The sequence below is a fragment of the Nerophis ophidion genome, linkage group LG03, assembly GCF_033978795.1.
Source record: "Nerophis ophidion isolate RoL-2023_Sa linkage group LG03, RoL_Noph_v1.0, whole genome shotgun sequence".
Lineage (NCBI taxonomy): Eukaryota > Metazoa > Chordata > Actinopteri > Syngnathiformes > Syngnathidae > Nerophis > Nerophis ophidion.
The window spans coordinates 13717654-13734672 of NC_084613.1; the positions used below are offsets into that span (position 1 = coordinate 13717654).

General features: G+C 38.3%; 1 protein-coding gene across 1 annotated transcript in view; it reads left to right on the forward strand.

Moving 5' to 3' along the window:
• met (MET proto-oncogene, receptor tyrosine kinase) overlaps window positions 1-17019 on the forward strand; it is a 164043-nt gene that overhangs the window by 136556 nt on the left and 10468 nt on the right. Inside the window, exons 16-19 of the mRNA XM_061894302.1 lie at window positions 57-137; window positions 2449-2630; window positions 3834-3943; window positions 6098-6263. Of these exons, the coding sequence (XP_061750286.1) occupies window positions 57-137; window positions 2449-2630; window positions 3834-3943; window positions 6098-6263 (539 nt within the window). The remainder of the gene's footprint in view (window positions 1-56; window positions 138-2448; window positions 2631-3833; window positions 3944-6097; window positions 6264-17019) is intronic.

Below are 17019 nucleotides of genomic sequence, written 5' to 3' on the forward strand. Positions count from 1 at the left end.
CTTTAGATGTACAATGTGTATACGATGAAGATTAAATAGTGTATGTTTCCATGCAGGACATTTTGGATGTGTCTTCCATGGAAGTTTACTGGAGTCAGAAGGAAAACATCAACACTGTGCCATCAAGTCTCTCAACCGTAAGAAAATCTACTTGGACTTTTACTTCTACTTCTTAATTCTGCTTGTACTTGTTTGCACTCCTCACTTTCTCTTGTTACTTGTACTTCTTATATGTACTTCTTAGTTGTACTTGTTATGTGTACTTGTACTTGTTATTTGTAATTGTATTTGTTAGTTGTACTCATCACTCGCACTTGTACTTCTTACTTGTACTTGTCCTTTTTATTTGTATTTGTTACTTGTACTTATTATATTTACATTTGCACTGGTACTTGTTATTTGTACTTGTCAGTTGTACTTGTTACTAGTACTTCTACTTCTCAGTTGTACTTGTTGCTTGTACTTGTTAGGTGTACTTCTACTTGTCATTGGTACTTGTTGCTTGTACTTGTTAGTTGTACTCGTCACTCGCACTTGTACTTGTTACTTGTACTTGTCCTTGATATTTGTACTTGTTACTTGTACTTTTTATTTGCACATTTTTACTTGTACTTGTTATTTGTACTTGTTACTTGCACTTTTGCTTATTTCTGCTCATCACTTGTACTTGTTTTGGTTATTTGTACTTGTTACTTGTACTTGTTATATGTTCTTTTACTTGTCACTTGTATTTGTTAGTTGTACTCATCACTCGCACTTGTACTTCTTACTTGTACTTGTCCTTGTTATTTGTACTTGTTATTTGTACCTGTTAGTTGTACTCTTCACTCGCACTTGTACTTCTTACTTGTACTTGTCCTTGATATTTGTACTTTTTACTTGTACTTTTTATTTGCACATTTTTACTTGTACTTGTTATTTGTACTTGTTACTTGCACTTTTACTTATTTCTGCTCATCACTTGTACTTGTTTTGGTTATTTGTACTTGTTACTTGTACTTGTTATATGTTCTTTTACTTGTCACTTGTATTTGTTAGTTGTACTCATCACTCGCACTTGTACTTCTTACTTGTACTTGTCCTTGTTATTTGTACTTGTTATTTGTACCTGTTAGTTGTACTCGTCACTCGCACTTGTACTTGTTACTTGTACTTGTCCTTGATATTTGTACTTGTTACTTGTACTTTTTATTTGCACATTTTTACTTGTACTTGTTATTTGTACTTGTTACTTGCACTTTTACTTATTTCTGCTCATCACTTGTACTTGTTTTGGTTATTTGTACTTGTTACTTGTACTTGTTATATGTTCTTTTACTTGTCACTTGTATTTGTTAGTTGTACTCATCACTCGCACTTGTACTTCTTACTTGTACTTGTCCTTGTTATTTGTACTTGTTATTTGTACCTGTTAGTTGTACTCTTCACTCGCACTTGTACTTCTTACTTGTACTTGTCCTTGTACTTGTCCTTGCTATTTGTACTTGTTATTTGTACTTGTTACTTGCACTTTTACTCTTTTCTACTCATCACTTGTACTTGTTTTGGTTAATATTACTTGTTACTTGTACTTGTTATTTGTTCTTTTACTTGTTACTTGTACTTCTAGTTATTTGTGTTTGTACTTGTTCTTGTTACCTGTACTTCTAGTCATTTGTTCTTGAACTTGTACTTCTTATATGTACATTTTTACTTGTACTTGTTATTTGTACATGGCAGTTGTACTTGTTACTTGTACTTCTACTTGTCATTTGTACTTGTTACTTGTACTTCTACTTGTCATTTGTACTTGTTACTTGTACTTGTTACTTGTACTTGTCCCTGTTATCTGTACTTGTCAGTTGTACTTGTTACTTGTACTTGTTTTGGTTATTTGTACTTGTTACTTCTACTTTTTATTTGCTCTTGTACTTGTTACTTGTACTTCTAGTTATTTGTTCTTGAACTCGTTCTTGTTACTTGTACTTCTAGTTATTTGTTCTTCTACTTGTTCTTGTTACTTGTACTTCTTATATGTACATTTTTACTTGTACTTGTTATTTGTACTTGTCAGTTGTACTTGTTACTTGTACTTCTACTTGTCAGTTGTACTTGTTACTTGTACTCATTACTGGCACTTGTACTTCTTACTTGTACTTGTCCTTGTAATTTATACTTCTTATTTGTTCTTGTTCCTTGTACTTATACGTCTTACTTGTACTTGTTACTTGGAAACAGAGACACCAAGCTTGTTAGCGCTCCTGCATCTTTCTCCTTCTTGCCTTTTGTTATGTCTCTATTGGATTCAGTCTGTCGCCGTGACAACGGGACACGGTTGCTAGGCAACAAAGAGGCTGTGAGGTGAAAGGTCAGACGCTAGCCTGCAAGCTAGGGGGATTGGGGCTGAGGATGATCATTGCTTCATCAGCAAAGTGCTGAATGACGTGACCTCTGTCTTGTCCCCTGAAGGCATCACGGACTTGGAGGAGGTCACCCAGTTCCTGAAGGAAGGCATCATCATGAAGGACTTCAGTCACCCCAACGTGCTGTCCCTTCTGGGCATCTGCCTGCCGCCCCAGGGCTCGCCTCTCATGGTGCTGCCCTACATGAAGCACGGAGACCTGCGCAACTTCATCCGGGACGAAAGCCACGTAAAATACACCTCAAACCTTCTCCTCGGGACATTCTCCTTGAAACTTCTCCTAAAACCTTCTCCTCAGATCTTTTCCTCAAATCTTCTCCTCAAATCTTCTCCTCAAACCTTCCCTCAAGCATTCCCTTAAACCTTCTCCTCAGACCTTCTCCTCAAACCTTCTCCTCAAATCTTCCCTCAAACCTTCTCATCAAACCTTTCCTTTAATCCTTCTCCTCAAACCTTCTCCTCAAACCTTCTCCTCAAATCTTCTCCTCAAACCTTCTCCTCAGACCTTCTCTTCAAACATTCTCCCCACACCTTCTCATTAAACCATCTCCTCAAACCTTCCCTTAAACTGTCTCCTCAAACCTACCCTAAAATATTCTCCTCAAACCTTCTCTTCAAACTTTGGATCACACCTTCTCCTCAAGCCTTCTCCTCAGACCTTCTCCTCAAACCTTTTCCTCAAACATTCTCATCAAAACTTCTCCTTAAACCTTGTCCTCAAACCTTCTCCTCTAAGCATTTTCCTCGAACCTTCTCCTCAAACCTTGCCTTGAACCACCTCCTTAAACTTTCTCCTCAAACTTTCTCCTCAAACCTTGCTTCACACCTTCTCCTCAAACGTTTTCCTAAAAACCTTCCGTCAAACCTTCCCCTAAACATTCTCCTCAAACCTTCTCCTTAAACCTTCCCTTAAACCTCCTCCTCACACCTTCTCCCCAAACCTTCCCTCAAACCATCTCCTCAAACCTTGTCCTCAAACCTTGTCCTCAAACCTTCCCTTAAACCTTCTCCCCAAACCATCTCCTCAAACCTTGTCCTCAAACCTTCCTTTAAACCTTCTCCTCAAACCTTCTCCTCAAACTTTCTCCTCAAACCTTGCTTCACACCTTCTCCTCAAACGTTTTCCTAAAAACTTTCCGTCAAACCTTCCCCTAAACATTCTCCTCAAACCTTCTCCTTAAACCTTCCCTTAAACCTCCTCCTCACACCTTCTCCCCAAACCTTCCCTCAAACCATCTCCTCAAACCTTGTCCTCAAACTTTCCCTTAAACCTTCTCCTCAAACCTTCTCCTCAGACCTTCTCCTCAAACCTTCCCTCCAAACTTCTCCTCAGACCTTCTCCTCCAACATTTACTCCAAACCTCTCCTCAAACCTTCCCTCCAAACTTCTCCTCAAACCTTCTCTTAAACCTTCCTTGGCGCTCTCTTGCAGAACCCCACGGTCAAGGACCTGATGGGCTTCGGACTGCAGGTGGCCAGAGGGATGGAGTACTTGGCCAGCAAGAAGTTTGTTCACAGGGACCTGGCGGCCAGGAACTGCATGTAAGACCACTTTGGCCCCTGACAGGGATGGTCTGTTCCAGGGTCAAACTGTGACTGGGTCACACCTCTATTGCCTGTGCACATAATGCTGCAACATTGTAATAATAGTGTGTACTATTAGTTTAGTGTGTACTATAAGTTTGTACAAAGTTTACACTAGTGTATAAAATAGTGTGTACTATTAGTATAGTTCGTACTATTAGTTTGTACAAAGTATACACTAGTGTATAAAATAGTGTGTACTATTAGTATAGTTCGTACTATTAGTTTGTACAAAGTATACACTAGTGTATAAAATAGTGTGTACTATTAGTATAGTTCGTACTATTAGTTTGTACAAAGTATACACTAGTGTATAAAATAGTGTGTACTATTAGTGTGTATGAAGTATAAAAGTGTGTACAAAGTATAAAATAGTATGTACTATTAACAGTGTGCACTATTAGTGTGTATAAAGTATACAACAGTGAGTATTATTAATGTGTATAATGTATAAAATAGTGTGTAGTATTAATATTTATAAAGTATAAAATAGTGTGTACTATTAGAGTGTACTAAGTACAAAACAGTGTGTTCTATTACTCTTTATAAAGTATAAAATAGTGTGTACTATTAGGTTGTATAAAGAATAAAATAGTGTGTACAAAGTATAAAATAGTATGTACTATTAGTATGTATAAAGTATAAAATAGTGTGTACTATTAGAGTGTAAAGTGTGAAACAGTGTTTACTATTAGTGTGTATAAAGTATATAACAGTATGTACTGTTAGTGTGTATAAAGTATAAAATAGTGTGTAGTATTTAGGTGTATAAAGTATAAAATAGTGTGTACTATTAGAGTGTATAAAGTTTAAAAGAGTGTGTACTATTAGTGTGTATAAAGTATACAACAGTGTGTATTATTAATGTGTATAATGTATAAAATAGTGTGTAGTATTAATGTTTATAAAGTATAAAATAGTGTGTACTATTAGAGTGTATAAAGTATAAAACATTGTCTTTTAATACTGTGTCTACAGTATGAAATAGTGTGTACTATTAGTGTGTATAAAGTATAAAATAGTGTGTACAAAGTATAAAATAGTATGTACTATTAGTGTGTTGTATTAATGTGTATAAAATATAAAATAATGTGTACTATTAGTGTATAAAGTATAAAATAGTGTGTACTATTAGACTGTATAAAGTATAAAACAGTGTGTACTATTAGTTTGTATAAAGTATATAACAGTATGTACTATAAGTGTGTATAAAGTATAAAATAGTGTGTACTGTGTAGTATTAATGTGTATGAAGTATTAATAGTGTGTACTATTAGACTGTATAAAGTATAACATAGTTTTTACTGTGTAGTATTATTGTGTATGAAATATTAATAGTGTGTACTATTAGTGTATAAAGTATAAAACAGTGTGTACTATGAGTGTGTATAAAGTATATAACAGTGTGTACTATTAGTGTGTATAAAGTATAACATAGTGTGTAGTAATAGTGTGTAAAAAGTATAAAATACTGTGGACTATTAGTGTGTATAAAGTATAAAATAGTGTAGTATTAATGTGTATAAACTATAAAATAGTGTGTACTATTAATGTGTATAAATTATATAACAGTGTGTGCTATTAATGTGTATAAAGTATAAAATAGTGTGTAGTATTAATGTGTACAAAGTATCCACTAGTTTGTAGTGTAGTATTAGTGTGTATAAAGTATAGACGAGTATGTACTGTAAGTGTGTATAAACTATACAATAGTGTGTAGTATTAATGTGTATCAAGTCTAAAATAGTCTGTATAAAGTATTAAATAGTATGTACTATTAGTGTGTCCAAGGTATAACACAGTGTGTACTATTGTGTGTGAACTACTAAGACTGAGTACAATAGATAACTTGTACTGATTTAAATGAGGTTTTTGTGTCACCATGGAGACACTCACTTCCTGCACATTCATGTAATATAATGTATGATATATATATATATATATATGTATATAATATGTATGTATATATATATATATATGTATGTATAGAATATATATATATATATATATATATATGTATATATATATATATATATATATATATATATATATATATATATATATATATATATATATGTCAGCATGTTTACGAGGACTGTGATTGGCCGACAGGCTGGACGAGAGCTACACGGTCAAGGTGGCGGACTTCGGTCTGGCGCGGGACGTGTACGACAAAGAGTACTACAGCGTCCACAACAAGAGCGGCGTCAAGCTTCCTGTCAAATGGATGGCGCTAGAGAGCCTGCAGACCCACAAGTTCACCAGCAAGTCTGACGTGGTGAGAACACTTGCTGTCATTAGTCCACTCTGATCATGTATTAGTGTGTCTTTTAGCCGTCTGATCATGTACTTAGTGTGTCTTTGTCCTCTTTTAGTGGTCTGATCTTGTACTAGTGTGTCTTTGTCCTCTTTTAGTGGTTTAAGTTGTGCTAAGTGGGTTTTAGTCCTATTTTAGCTGTCTGATCATGTACTTAGTGTGTCTTTTAGCGGTCTGATCATGTACTCTGTGTGTCTTTGTCCTATTTTAGTGGTTTGAGTTGTGCTAAGTGTATTTTAGTCCTATTTTAGCAGTCTGATCATGTACTTATTGTGTATTTTGGCCATCTGAACATGTACTTAATGTGTCTTTGAGCGGTCTGGTCATATACTTAGTGTGTTTTTGTCCTCTTTTAGTTGTTTGAATTGTGCTAAGTGTGTTTTAGTCCTCTTTTAGCAGTCTGATCATGTACTTACTGTGTCTTTTGGCCGTCTGATCATGTACTTAGTGTGTCTTAGACCTCTTTAAGTGGTCTGATCACGTACTTACTGTGTCTTTAAGCGGTCTGATCATGTTCTAAGTGTGTCTTTGAGCGGTCTGATCATGTACTAAGTGTGTCTTTGAGCGGTCTGATCATGTACTTAATGTGTCTTTGAGCGGTCTGATCATGTAGTAAGTGTGTCTTTAAGCGGTCTGATCATGTAATAAGTGTGTCTTTGAGCGGTCTGATCATGTACTTAATGTGTCTTTGAGCGGTCTGATCATGTACTTAATGTGTCTTTAAGCTGTCTGATCATGTACTAAGTGTGTCTTTAAGCGGTCTGATCATGTATTTAATGTGTCTTTAAGCGGTTTGATCATGTACTAAGTGTGTCTTTAAGCGGTCTGATCATCTACTTAATGTGTCTTTAAGCGGTCTGATCATGTACTTAATGTGTCTTTAAGCGGTCTGATCATGTACTTAATGTGTCTTTAAGCGGTCTGATCATGTACTAAGTGTGTCTTTTAGCTGTCTGATCATGTATTTAATGAGTCTTTGAGCGGTCTGATCATGTTCTAAGTGTGTCTTCAAGTGGTCTGATCATGTTTTAAGTGTGTCTTAAAGCGGTCTGATCATGTACTTAATGTGTCTTTAAGCGGTCTGATCATGTACTTAATGTGTCTTTTAGCCGTCTGATCATGTACCTAATGTGTGTTTAAGCGGTCTGATCATGTTCTAAGTGTGTCTTTAAGCGGTCTGATCATGTTCTAAGTGTGTCTTTAAGCGGTCTGATCATGTATTTAATGTGTCTTTAAGCTGTCTGATCATGTTGTTAGTGTGTCTTTAAGCGGTCTGATCATGTACTAAGTGTGTTTTTAAGCGGTCTGATCATGTACTAAGTGTGTCTTTGAGCGGTCTGATCATGTATTTAATGTGTCTTTAAGCTGTCTGATCATGTACTAAGTGTGTCTTTAAGCGGTCTGATCATGTATTTAATGTGTCTTTAAGCGGTCTGATCATGTACTAAGTGTGTCTTTAAGCGGTCTGATCATCTACTTAATGTGTCTTTAAGCGGTCTGATCATGTACTAAGTGTGTCTTTGAGCGGTCTGATCATGTACTAAGTGTGTCTTTGAGCGGTCTGATCATGTACTTAATGTGTCTTTGAGCGGTCTGATCATGTACTAAGTGTGTCTTTAAGCGGTCTGATCATGTACTAAGTGTGTCTTTAAGCGGTCTGATCATGTACTAAGTGTGTCTTTGAGCGGTCTGATCATGTACTAAGTGTGTCTTTGAGCGGTCTGATCATGTACTAAGTGTGTCTTTAAGCGGTCTGATCATGTAATAAGTGTGTCTTTGAGCGGTCTGATCATGTACTAAGTGTGTCTTTAAGCGGTCTGATCATGTAATAAGTGTGTCTTTAAGCGGTCTGATCATGTACTAAGTGTGTCTTTGAGCGGTCTGATCATGTACTTAATGTGTCTTTGAGCGGTCTGATCATGTACTAAGTGTGTCTTTAAGCGGTCTGATCATGTACTAAGTGTGTCTTTGAGCGGTCTGATCATGTACTAAGTGTGTCTTTGAGCGGTCTGATCATGTACTTAATGTGTCTTTGAGCGGTCTGATCATGTACTAAGTGTGTCTTTAAGCGGTCTGATCATGTAATAAGTGTGTCTTTGAGCGGTCTGATCATCTACTTAATGTGTCTTTGAGCGGTCTGATCATGTATTTAATGTGTCTTTAAGCGGTCTGATCATGTACTAAGTGTGTCTTTGAGCGGTCTGATCATGTATTTAATGTGTCTTTGAGCGGTCTGATCATGTACTAAGTGTGTCTTTGAGCGGTCTGATCATGTATTTAATGTGTCTTTGAGCGGTCTGATCATGTACTTAATGTGTCTTTGAGCGGTCTGATCATGTACTAAGTGTGTCTTTAAGCGGTCTGATCATGTAATAAATGTGTCTTTGAGCGGTCTGATCATGTACTAAGTGTGTCTTTGAGCGGTCTGATCATGTACTTAATGTGTCTTTGAGCGGTCTGATCATGTACTTAATGTGTCTTTGAGCGGTCTGATCATGTACTAAATGTGTCTTTAAGCGGTCTGATCATGTAATAAATGTGTCTTTGAGCGGTCTGATCATGTACTAAGTGTGTCTTTGAGCGGTCTGATCATGTATTTAATGTGTCTTTAAGCGGTCTGATCATGTACTAAGTGTGTCTTTGAGCGGTCTGATCATGTACTAAGTGTGTCTTTGAGCGGTCTGATCATGTACTAAGTGTGTCTTTAAGCGGTCTGATCATGTAATAAATGTGTCTTTGAGCGGTCTGATCATGTACTAAGTGTGTCTTTGAGCGGTCTGATCATGTACTTAATGTGTCTTTGAGCGGTCTGATCATGTACTTAATGTGTCTTTGAGCGGTCTGATCATGTACTAAGTGTGTCTTTAAGCGGTCTGATCATGTAATAAATGTGTCTTTGAGCGGTCTGATCATGTACTAAGTGTGTCTTTGAGCGGTCTGATCTTGTATTTAATGTGTCTTTGAGCGGTCTGATCATGTACTAAGTGTGTCTTTGAGCGGTCTGATCATGTACTAAGTGTGTCTTTAAGCGGTCTGATCATGTAATAAGTGTGTCTTTAAGCGGTCTGATCATGTACTAAGTGTGTCTTTGAGCGGTCTGATCATGTACTAAGTGTGTCTTTGAGCGGTCTGATCATGTACTAAGTGTGTCTTTAAGCGGTCTGATCATGTAATAAGTGTGTCTTTGAGCGGTCTGATCATGTACTAAGTGTGTCTTTAAGCGGTCTGATCATGTAATAAGTGTGTCTTTAAGCGGTCTGATCATGTACTAAGTGTGTCTTTGAGCGGTCTGATCATGTACTTAATGTGTCTTTGAGCGGTCTGATCATGTACTAAGTGTGTCTTTAAGCGGTCTGATCATGTAATAAGTGTGTCTTTAAGCGGTCTGATCATGTACTAAGTGTGTCTTTGAGCGGTCTGATCATGTACTTAATGTGTCTTTGAGCGGTCTGATCATGTACTAAGTGTGTCTTTAAGCGGTCTGATCATGTAATAAGTGTGTCTTTGAGCGGTCTGATCATCTACTTAATGTGTCTTTGAGCGGTCTGATCATGTATTTAATGTGTCTTTGAGCGGTCTGATCATGTATTTAATGTGTCTTTGAGCGGTCTGATCATGTACTTAATGTGTCTTTGAGCGGTCTGATCATGTATTTAATGTGTCTTTGAGCGGTCTGATCATGTACTTAATGTGTCTTTGAGCGGTCTGATCATGTACTAAGTGTGTCTTTAAGCGGTCTGATCATGTAATAAATGTGTCTTTGAGCGGTCTGATCATGTACTAAGTGTGTCTTTGAGCGGTCTGATCATGTACTTAATGTGTCTTTGAGCGGTCTGATCATGTACTTAATGTGTCTTTGAGCGGTCTGATCATGTACTAAGTGTGTCTTTAAGCGGTCTGATCATGTAATAAATGTGTCTTTGAGCGGTCTGATCATGTACTAAGTGTGTCTTTGAGCGGTCTGATCATGTACTAAGTGTGTCTTTGAGCGGTCTGATCATGTACTAAGTGTGTCTTTAAGCGGTCTGATCATGTAATAAATGTGTCTTTGAGCGGTCTGATCATGTACTAAGTGTGTCTTTGAGCGGTCTGATCATGTACTTAATGTGTCTTTGAGCGGTCTGATCATGTACTTAATGTGTCTTTGAGCGGTCTGATCATGTACTAAGTGTGTCTTTAAGCAGTCTGATCATGTACTAAGTGTGTCTTTGAGCGGTCTGATCATGTACTTAATGTGTCTTTGAGCGTTCTGATCATGTACTAAGTGTGTCTTTGAGCGGTCTGATCATGTACTAAGTGTGTCTTTGAGCGGTCTGATCATGTACTAAGTGTGTCTTTGAGCGGTCTGATCATGTACTAAGTGTGTCTTTAAGCGGTCTGATCATGTACTAATGTCTTTAAGCGGTCTGATCATGTAATAAGTGTGTCTTTAAGCGGTCTGATCATGTACTAAGTGTGTCTTTGAGCGGTCTGATCATGTACTTAATGTGTCTTTGAGCGGTCTGATCATGTAATAAGTGTGTCTTTAAGCGGTCTGATCATGTACTAAGTGTGTCTTTGAGCGGTCTGATCATGTAATAAGTGTGTCTTTAAGCGGTCTGATCATGTACTAAGTGTGTCTTTGAGCGGTCTGATCATGTACTAAGTGTGTCTTTGAGCGGTCTGATCATGTACTAAGTGTGTCTTTAAGCGGTCTGATCATGTACTAAGTGTGTCTTTAAGCGGTCTGATCATGTAATAAGTGTGTCTTTAAGCGGTCTGATCATGTACTAAGTGTGTCTTTGAGCGGTCTGATCATGTACTAAGTGTGTCTTTAAGCGGTCTGATCATGTAATAAGTGTGTCTTTGAGCGGTCTGATCATGTACTAAGTGTGTCTTTGAGCGGTCTGATCATGTACTAAGTGTGTCTTTAAGCGGTCTGATCATCTACTTAATGTGTCTTTAAGCGGTCTGATCATGTACTTAATGTGTCTTTAAGCGGTCTGATCATGTACTTAATGTGTCTTTAAGCGGTCTGATCATGTACTAAGTGTGTCTTTTAGCTGTCTGATCATGTATTTAATGAGTCTTTGAGCGGTCTGATCATGTTCTAAGTGTGTCTTCAAGTGGTCTGATCATGTTTTAAGTGTGTCTTAAAGCGGTCTGATCATGTACTTAATGTGTCTTTAAGCGGTCTGATCATGTACTTAATGTGTCTTTTAGCCGTCTGATCATGTACCTAATGTGTGTTTAAGCGGTCTGATCATGTTCTAAGTGTGTCTTTAAGCGGTCTGATCATGTTCTAAGTGTGTCTTTAAGCGGTCTGATCATGTATTTAATGTGTCTTTAAGCTGTCTGATCATGTTGTTAGTGTGTCTTTAAGCGGTCTGATCATGTACTAAGTGTGTTTTTAAGCGGTCTGATCATGTACTAAGTGTGTCTTTGAGCGGTCTGATCATGTATTTAATGTGTCTTTAAGCTGTCTGATCATGTACTAAGTGTGTCTTTAAGCGGTCTGATCATGTATTTAATGTGTCTTTAAGCGGTCTGATCATGTACTAAGTGTGTCTTTAAGCGGTCTGATCATCTACTTAATGTGTCTTTAAGCGGTCTGATCATGTACTAAGTGTGTCTTTGAGCGGTCTGATCATGTACTAAGTGTGTCTTTGAGCGGTCTGATCATGTACTTAATGTGTCTTTGAGCGGTCTGATCATGTACTAAGTGTGTCTTTAAGCGGTCTGATCATGTACTAAGTGTGTCTTTAAGCGGTCTGATCATGTACTAAGTGTGTCTTTGAGCGGTCTGATCATGTACTAAGTGTGTCTTTGAGCGGTCTGATCATGTACTAAGTGTGTCTTTAAGCGGTCTGATCATGTAATAAGTGTGTCTTTGAGCGGTCTGATCATGTACTAAGTGTGTCTTTAAGCGGTCTGATCATGTAATAAGTGTGTCTTTAAGCGGTCTGATCATGTACTAAGTGTGTCTTTGAGCGGTCTGATCATGTACTTAATGTGTCTTTGAGCGGTCTGATCATGTACTAAGTGTGTCTTTAAGCGGTCTGATCATGTACTAAGTGTGTCTTTGAGCGGTCTGATCATGTACTAAGTGTGTCTTTGAGCGGTCTGATCATGTACTTAATGTGTCTTTGAGCGGTCTGATCATGTACTAAGTGTGTCTTTAAGCGGTCTGATCATGTAATAAGTGTGTCTTTGAGCGGTCTGATCATCTACTTAATGTGTCTTTGAGCGGTCTGATCATGTATTTAATGTGTCTTTAAGCGGTCTGATCATGTACTAAGTGTGTCTTTGAGCGGTCTGATCATGTATTTAATGTGTCTTTGAGCGGTCTGATCATGTACTAAGTGTGTCTTTGAGCGGTCTGATCATGTATTTAATGTGTCTTTGAGCGGTCTGATCATGTACTTAATGTGTCTTTGAGCGGTCTGATCATGTACTAAGTGTGTCTTTAAGCGGTCTGATCATGTAATAAATGTGTCTTTGAGCGGTCTGATCATGTACTAAGTGTGTCTTTGAGCGGTCTGATCATGTACTTAATGTGTCTTTGAGCGGTCTGATCATGTACTTAATGTGTCTTTGAGCGGTCTGATCATGTACTAAATGTGTCTTTAAGCGGTCTGATCATGTAATAAATGTGTCTTTGAGCGGTCTGATCATGTACTAAGTGTGTCTTTGAGCGGTCTGATCATGTATTTAATGTGTCTTTAAGCGGTCTGATCATGTACTAAGTGTGTCTTTGAGCGGTCTGATCATGTACTAAGTGTGTCTTTGAGCGGTCTGATCATGTACTAAGTGTGTCTTTAAGCGGTCTGATCATGTAATAAATGTGTCTTTGAGCGGTCTGATCATGTACTAAGTGTGTCTTTGAGCGGTCTGATCATGTACTTAATGTGTCTTTGAGCGGTCTGATCATGTACTTAATGTGTCTTTGAGCGGTCTGATCATGTACTAAGTGTGTCTTTAAGCGGTCTGATCATGTAATAAATGTGTCTTTGAGCGGTCTGATCATGTACTAAGTGTGTCTTTGAGCGGTCTGATCTTGTATTTAATGTGTCTTTGAGCGGTCTGATCATGTACTAAGTGTGTCTTTGAGCGGTCTGATCATGTACTAAGTGTGTCTTTAAGCGGTCTGATCATGTAATAAGTGTGTCTTTAAGCGGTCTGATCATGTACTAAGTGTGTCTTTGAGCGGTCTGATCATGTACTAAGTGTGTCTTTGAGCGGTCTGATCATGTACTAAGTGTGTCTTTAAGCGGTCTGATCATGTAATAAGTGTGTCTTTGAGCGGTCTGATCATGTACTAAGTGTGTCTTTAAGCGGTCTGATCATGTAATAAGTGTGTCTTTAAGCGGTCTGATCATGTACTAAGTGTGTCTTTGAGCGGTCTGATCATGTACTTAATGTGTCTTTGAGCGGTCTGATCATGTACTAAGTGTGTCTTTAAGCGGTCTGATCATGTAATAAGTGTGTCTTTAAGCGGTCTGATCATGTACTAAGTGTGTCTTTGAGCGGTCTGATCATGTACTTAATGTGTCTTTGAGCGGTCTGATCATGTACTAAGTGTGTCTTTAAGCGGTCTGATCATGTAATAAGTGTGTCTTTGAGCGGTCTGATCATCTACTTAATGTGTCTTTGAGCGGTCTGATCATGTATTTAATGTGTCTTTGAGCGGTCTGATCATGTATTTAATGTGTCTTTGAGCGGTCTGATCATGTACTTAATGTGTCTTTGAGCGGTCTGATCATGTATTTAATGTGTCTTTGAGCGGTCTGATCATGTACTTAATGTGTCTTTGAGCGGTCTGATCATGTACTAAGTGTGTCTTTAAGCGGTCTGATCATGTAATAAATGTGTCTTTGAGCGGTCTGATCATGTACTAAGTGTGTCTTTGAGCGGTCTGATCATGTACTTAATGTGTCTTTGAGCGGTCTGATCATGTACTTAATGTGTCTTTGAGCGGTCTGATCATGTACTAAGTGTGTCTTTAAGCGGTCTGATCATGTAATAAATGTGTCTTTGAGCGGTCTGATCATGTACTAAGTGTGTCTTTGAGCGGTCTGATCATGTACTAAGTGTGTCTTTGAGCGGTCTGATCATGTACTAAGTGTGTCTTTAAGCGGTCTGATCATGTAATAAATGTGTCTTTGAGCGGTCTGATCATGTACTAAGTGTGTCTTTGAGCGGTCTGATCATGTACTTAATGTGTCTTTGAGCGGTCTGATCATGTACTTAATGTGTCTTTGAGCGGTCTGATCATGTACTAAGTGTGTCTTTAAGCAGTCTGATCATGTACTAAGTGTGTCTTTGAGCGGTCTGATCATGTACTTAATGTGTCTTTGAGCGTTCTGATCATGTACTAAGTGTGTCTTTGAGCGGTCTGATCATGTACTAAGTGTGTCTTTGAGCGGTCTGATCATGTACTAAGTGTGTCTTTGAGCGGTCTGATCATGTACTAAGTGTGTCTTTAAGCGGTCTGATCATGTACTAATGTCTTTAAGCGGTCTGATCATGTAATAAGTGTGTCTTTAAGCGGTCTGATCATGTACTAAGTGTGTCTTTGAGCGGTCTGATCATGTACTTAATGTGTCTTTGAGCGGTCTGATCATGTAATAAGTGTGTCTTTAAGCGGTCTGATCATGTACTAAGTGTGTCTTTGAGCGGTCTGATCATGTAATAAGTGTGTCTTTAAGCGGTCTGATCATGTACTAAGTGTGTCTTTGAGCGGTCTGATCATGTACTAAGTGTGTCTTTGAGCGGTCTGATCATGTACTAAGTGTGTCTTTAAGCGGTCTGATCATGTACTAAGTGTGTCTTTAAGCGGTCTGATCATGTAATAAGTGTGTCTTTAAGCGGTCTGATCATGTACTAAGTGTGTCTTTGAGCGGTCTGATCATGTACTAAGTGTGTCTTTAAGCGGTCTGATCATGTAATAAGTGTGTCTTTGAGCGGTCTGATCATGTACTAAGTGTGTCTTTGAGCGGTCTGATCATGTACTAAGTGTGTCTTTAAGCGGTCTGATCATGTACTAATGTCTTTAAGCGGTCTGATCATGTAATAAGTGTGTCTTTAAGCGGTCTGATCATGTACTAAGTGTGTCTTTGAGCGGTCTGATCATGTACTTAATGTGTCTTTGAGCGGTCTGATCATGTAATAAGTGTGTCTTTAAGCGGTCTGATCATGTACTAAGTGTGTCTTTGAGCGGTCTGATCATGTACTAAGTGTGTCTTTGAGCGGTCTGATCATGTACTAAGTGTGTCTTTGAGCGGTCTGATCATGTACTAAGTGTGTCTTTGAGCGGTCTGATCATGTACTAAGTGTGTCTTTGAGCGGTCTGATCATGTACTAAGTGTGTCTTTAAGCGGTCTGATCATGTAATAAGTGTGTCTTTGAGCGGTCTGATCATGTACTAAGTGTGTCTTTGAGCGGTCTGATCATGTACTAAGTGTGTCTTTAAGCGGTCTGATCATGTACTAATGTCTTTAAGCGGTCTGATCATGTAATAAGTGTGTCTTTAAGCGGTCTGATCATGTACTAAGTGTGTCTTTGAGCGGTCTGATCATGTACTTAATGTGTCTTTGAGCGGTCTGATCATGTAATAAGTGTGTCTTTAAGCGGTCTGATCATGTACTAAGTGTGTCTTTGAGCGGTCTGATCATGTACTAAGTGTGTCTTTGAGCGGTCTGATCATGTACTAAGTGTGTCTTTGAGCGGTCTGATCATGTACTAAGTGTGTCTTTGAGCGGTCTGATCATGTACTAAGTGTGTCTTTGAGCGGTCTGATCATGTACTAAGTGTGTCTTTGAGCGGTCTGATCATGTACTAAGTGTGTCTTTGAGCGGTCTGATCATGTATTTAATGTGTCTTTAAGCGGTCTGATCATGTACTAAGTGTGTCTTTGAGCGGTCTGATCATGTACTAAGTGTGTCTTTGAGCGGTCTGATCATGTACTAAGTGTGTCTTTGAGCGGTCTGATCATGTACTAAGTGTGTCTTTGAGCGGTCTGATCATGTACTAAGTGTGTCTTTAAGCGGTCTGATCATGTACTAAGTGTGTCTTTAAGCGGTCTGATCATGTACTAAGTGTGTCTTTAAGCGGTCTGATCATGTACTAAGTGTGTCTTTAAGCGGTCTGATCATGTACTAAGTGTGTCTTTGAGCGGTCTGATCATGTATTTAATGTGTCTTTAAGCGGTCTGATCATGTACTTAATGTGTCTTTGAGCGGTCTGATCATGTATTTAATGTGTCTTTAAGCGGTCTGATCATGTACTAAGTGTGTCTTTGAGCGGTCTGATCATGTACTAAGTGTGTCTTTAAGCGGTCTGATCATGTACTAAGTGTGTCTTTGAGCGGTCTGATCATGTACTTAATGTGTCTTTGAGCGTTCTGATCATGTACTAAGTGTGTCTTTGAGCGGTCTGATCATGTACTAAGTGTGTCTTTGAGCGGTCTGATCATGTACTAAGTGTGTCTTTGAGCGGTCTGATCATGTACTAAGTGTGTCTTTAAGCGGTCTGATCATGTACTAATGTCTTTAAGCGGTCTGATCATGTAATAAGTGTGTCTTTAAGCGGTCTGATCATGTACTAAGTGTGTCTTTGAGCGGTCTGATCATGTACTTAATGTGTCTTTGAGCGGTCTGATCATGTAATAAGTGTGTCTTTAAGCGGTCTGATCATGTACTAAGTGTGTCTTTGAGCGGTCTGATCATGTAATAAGTGT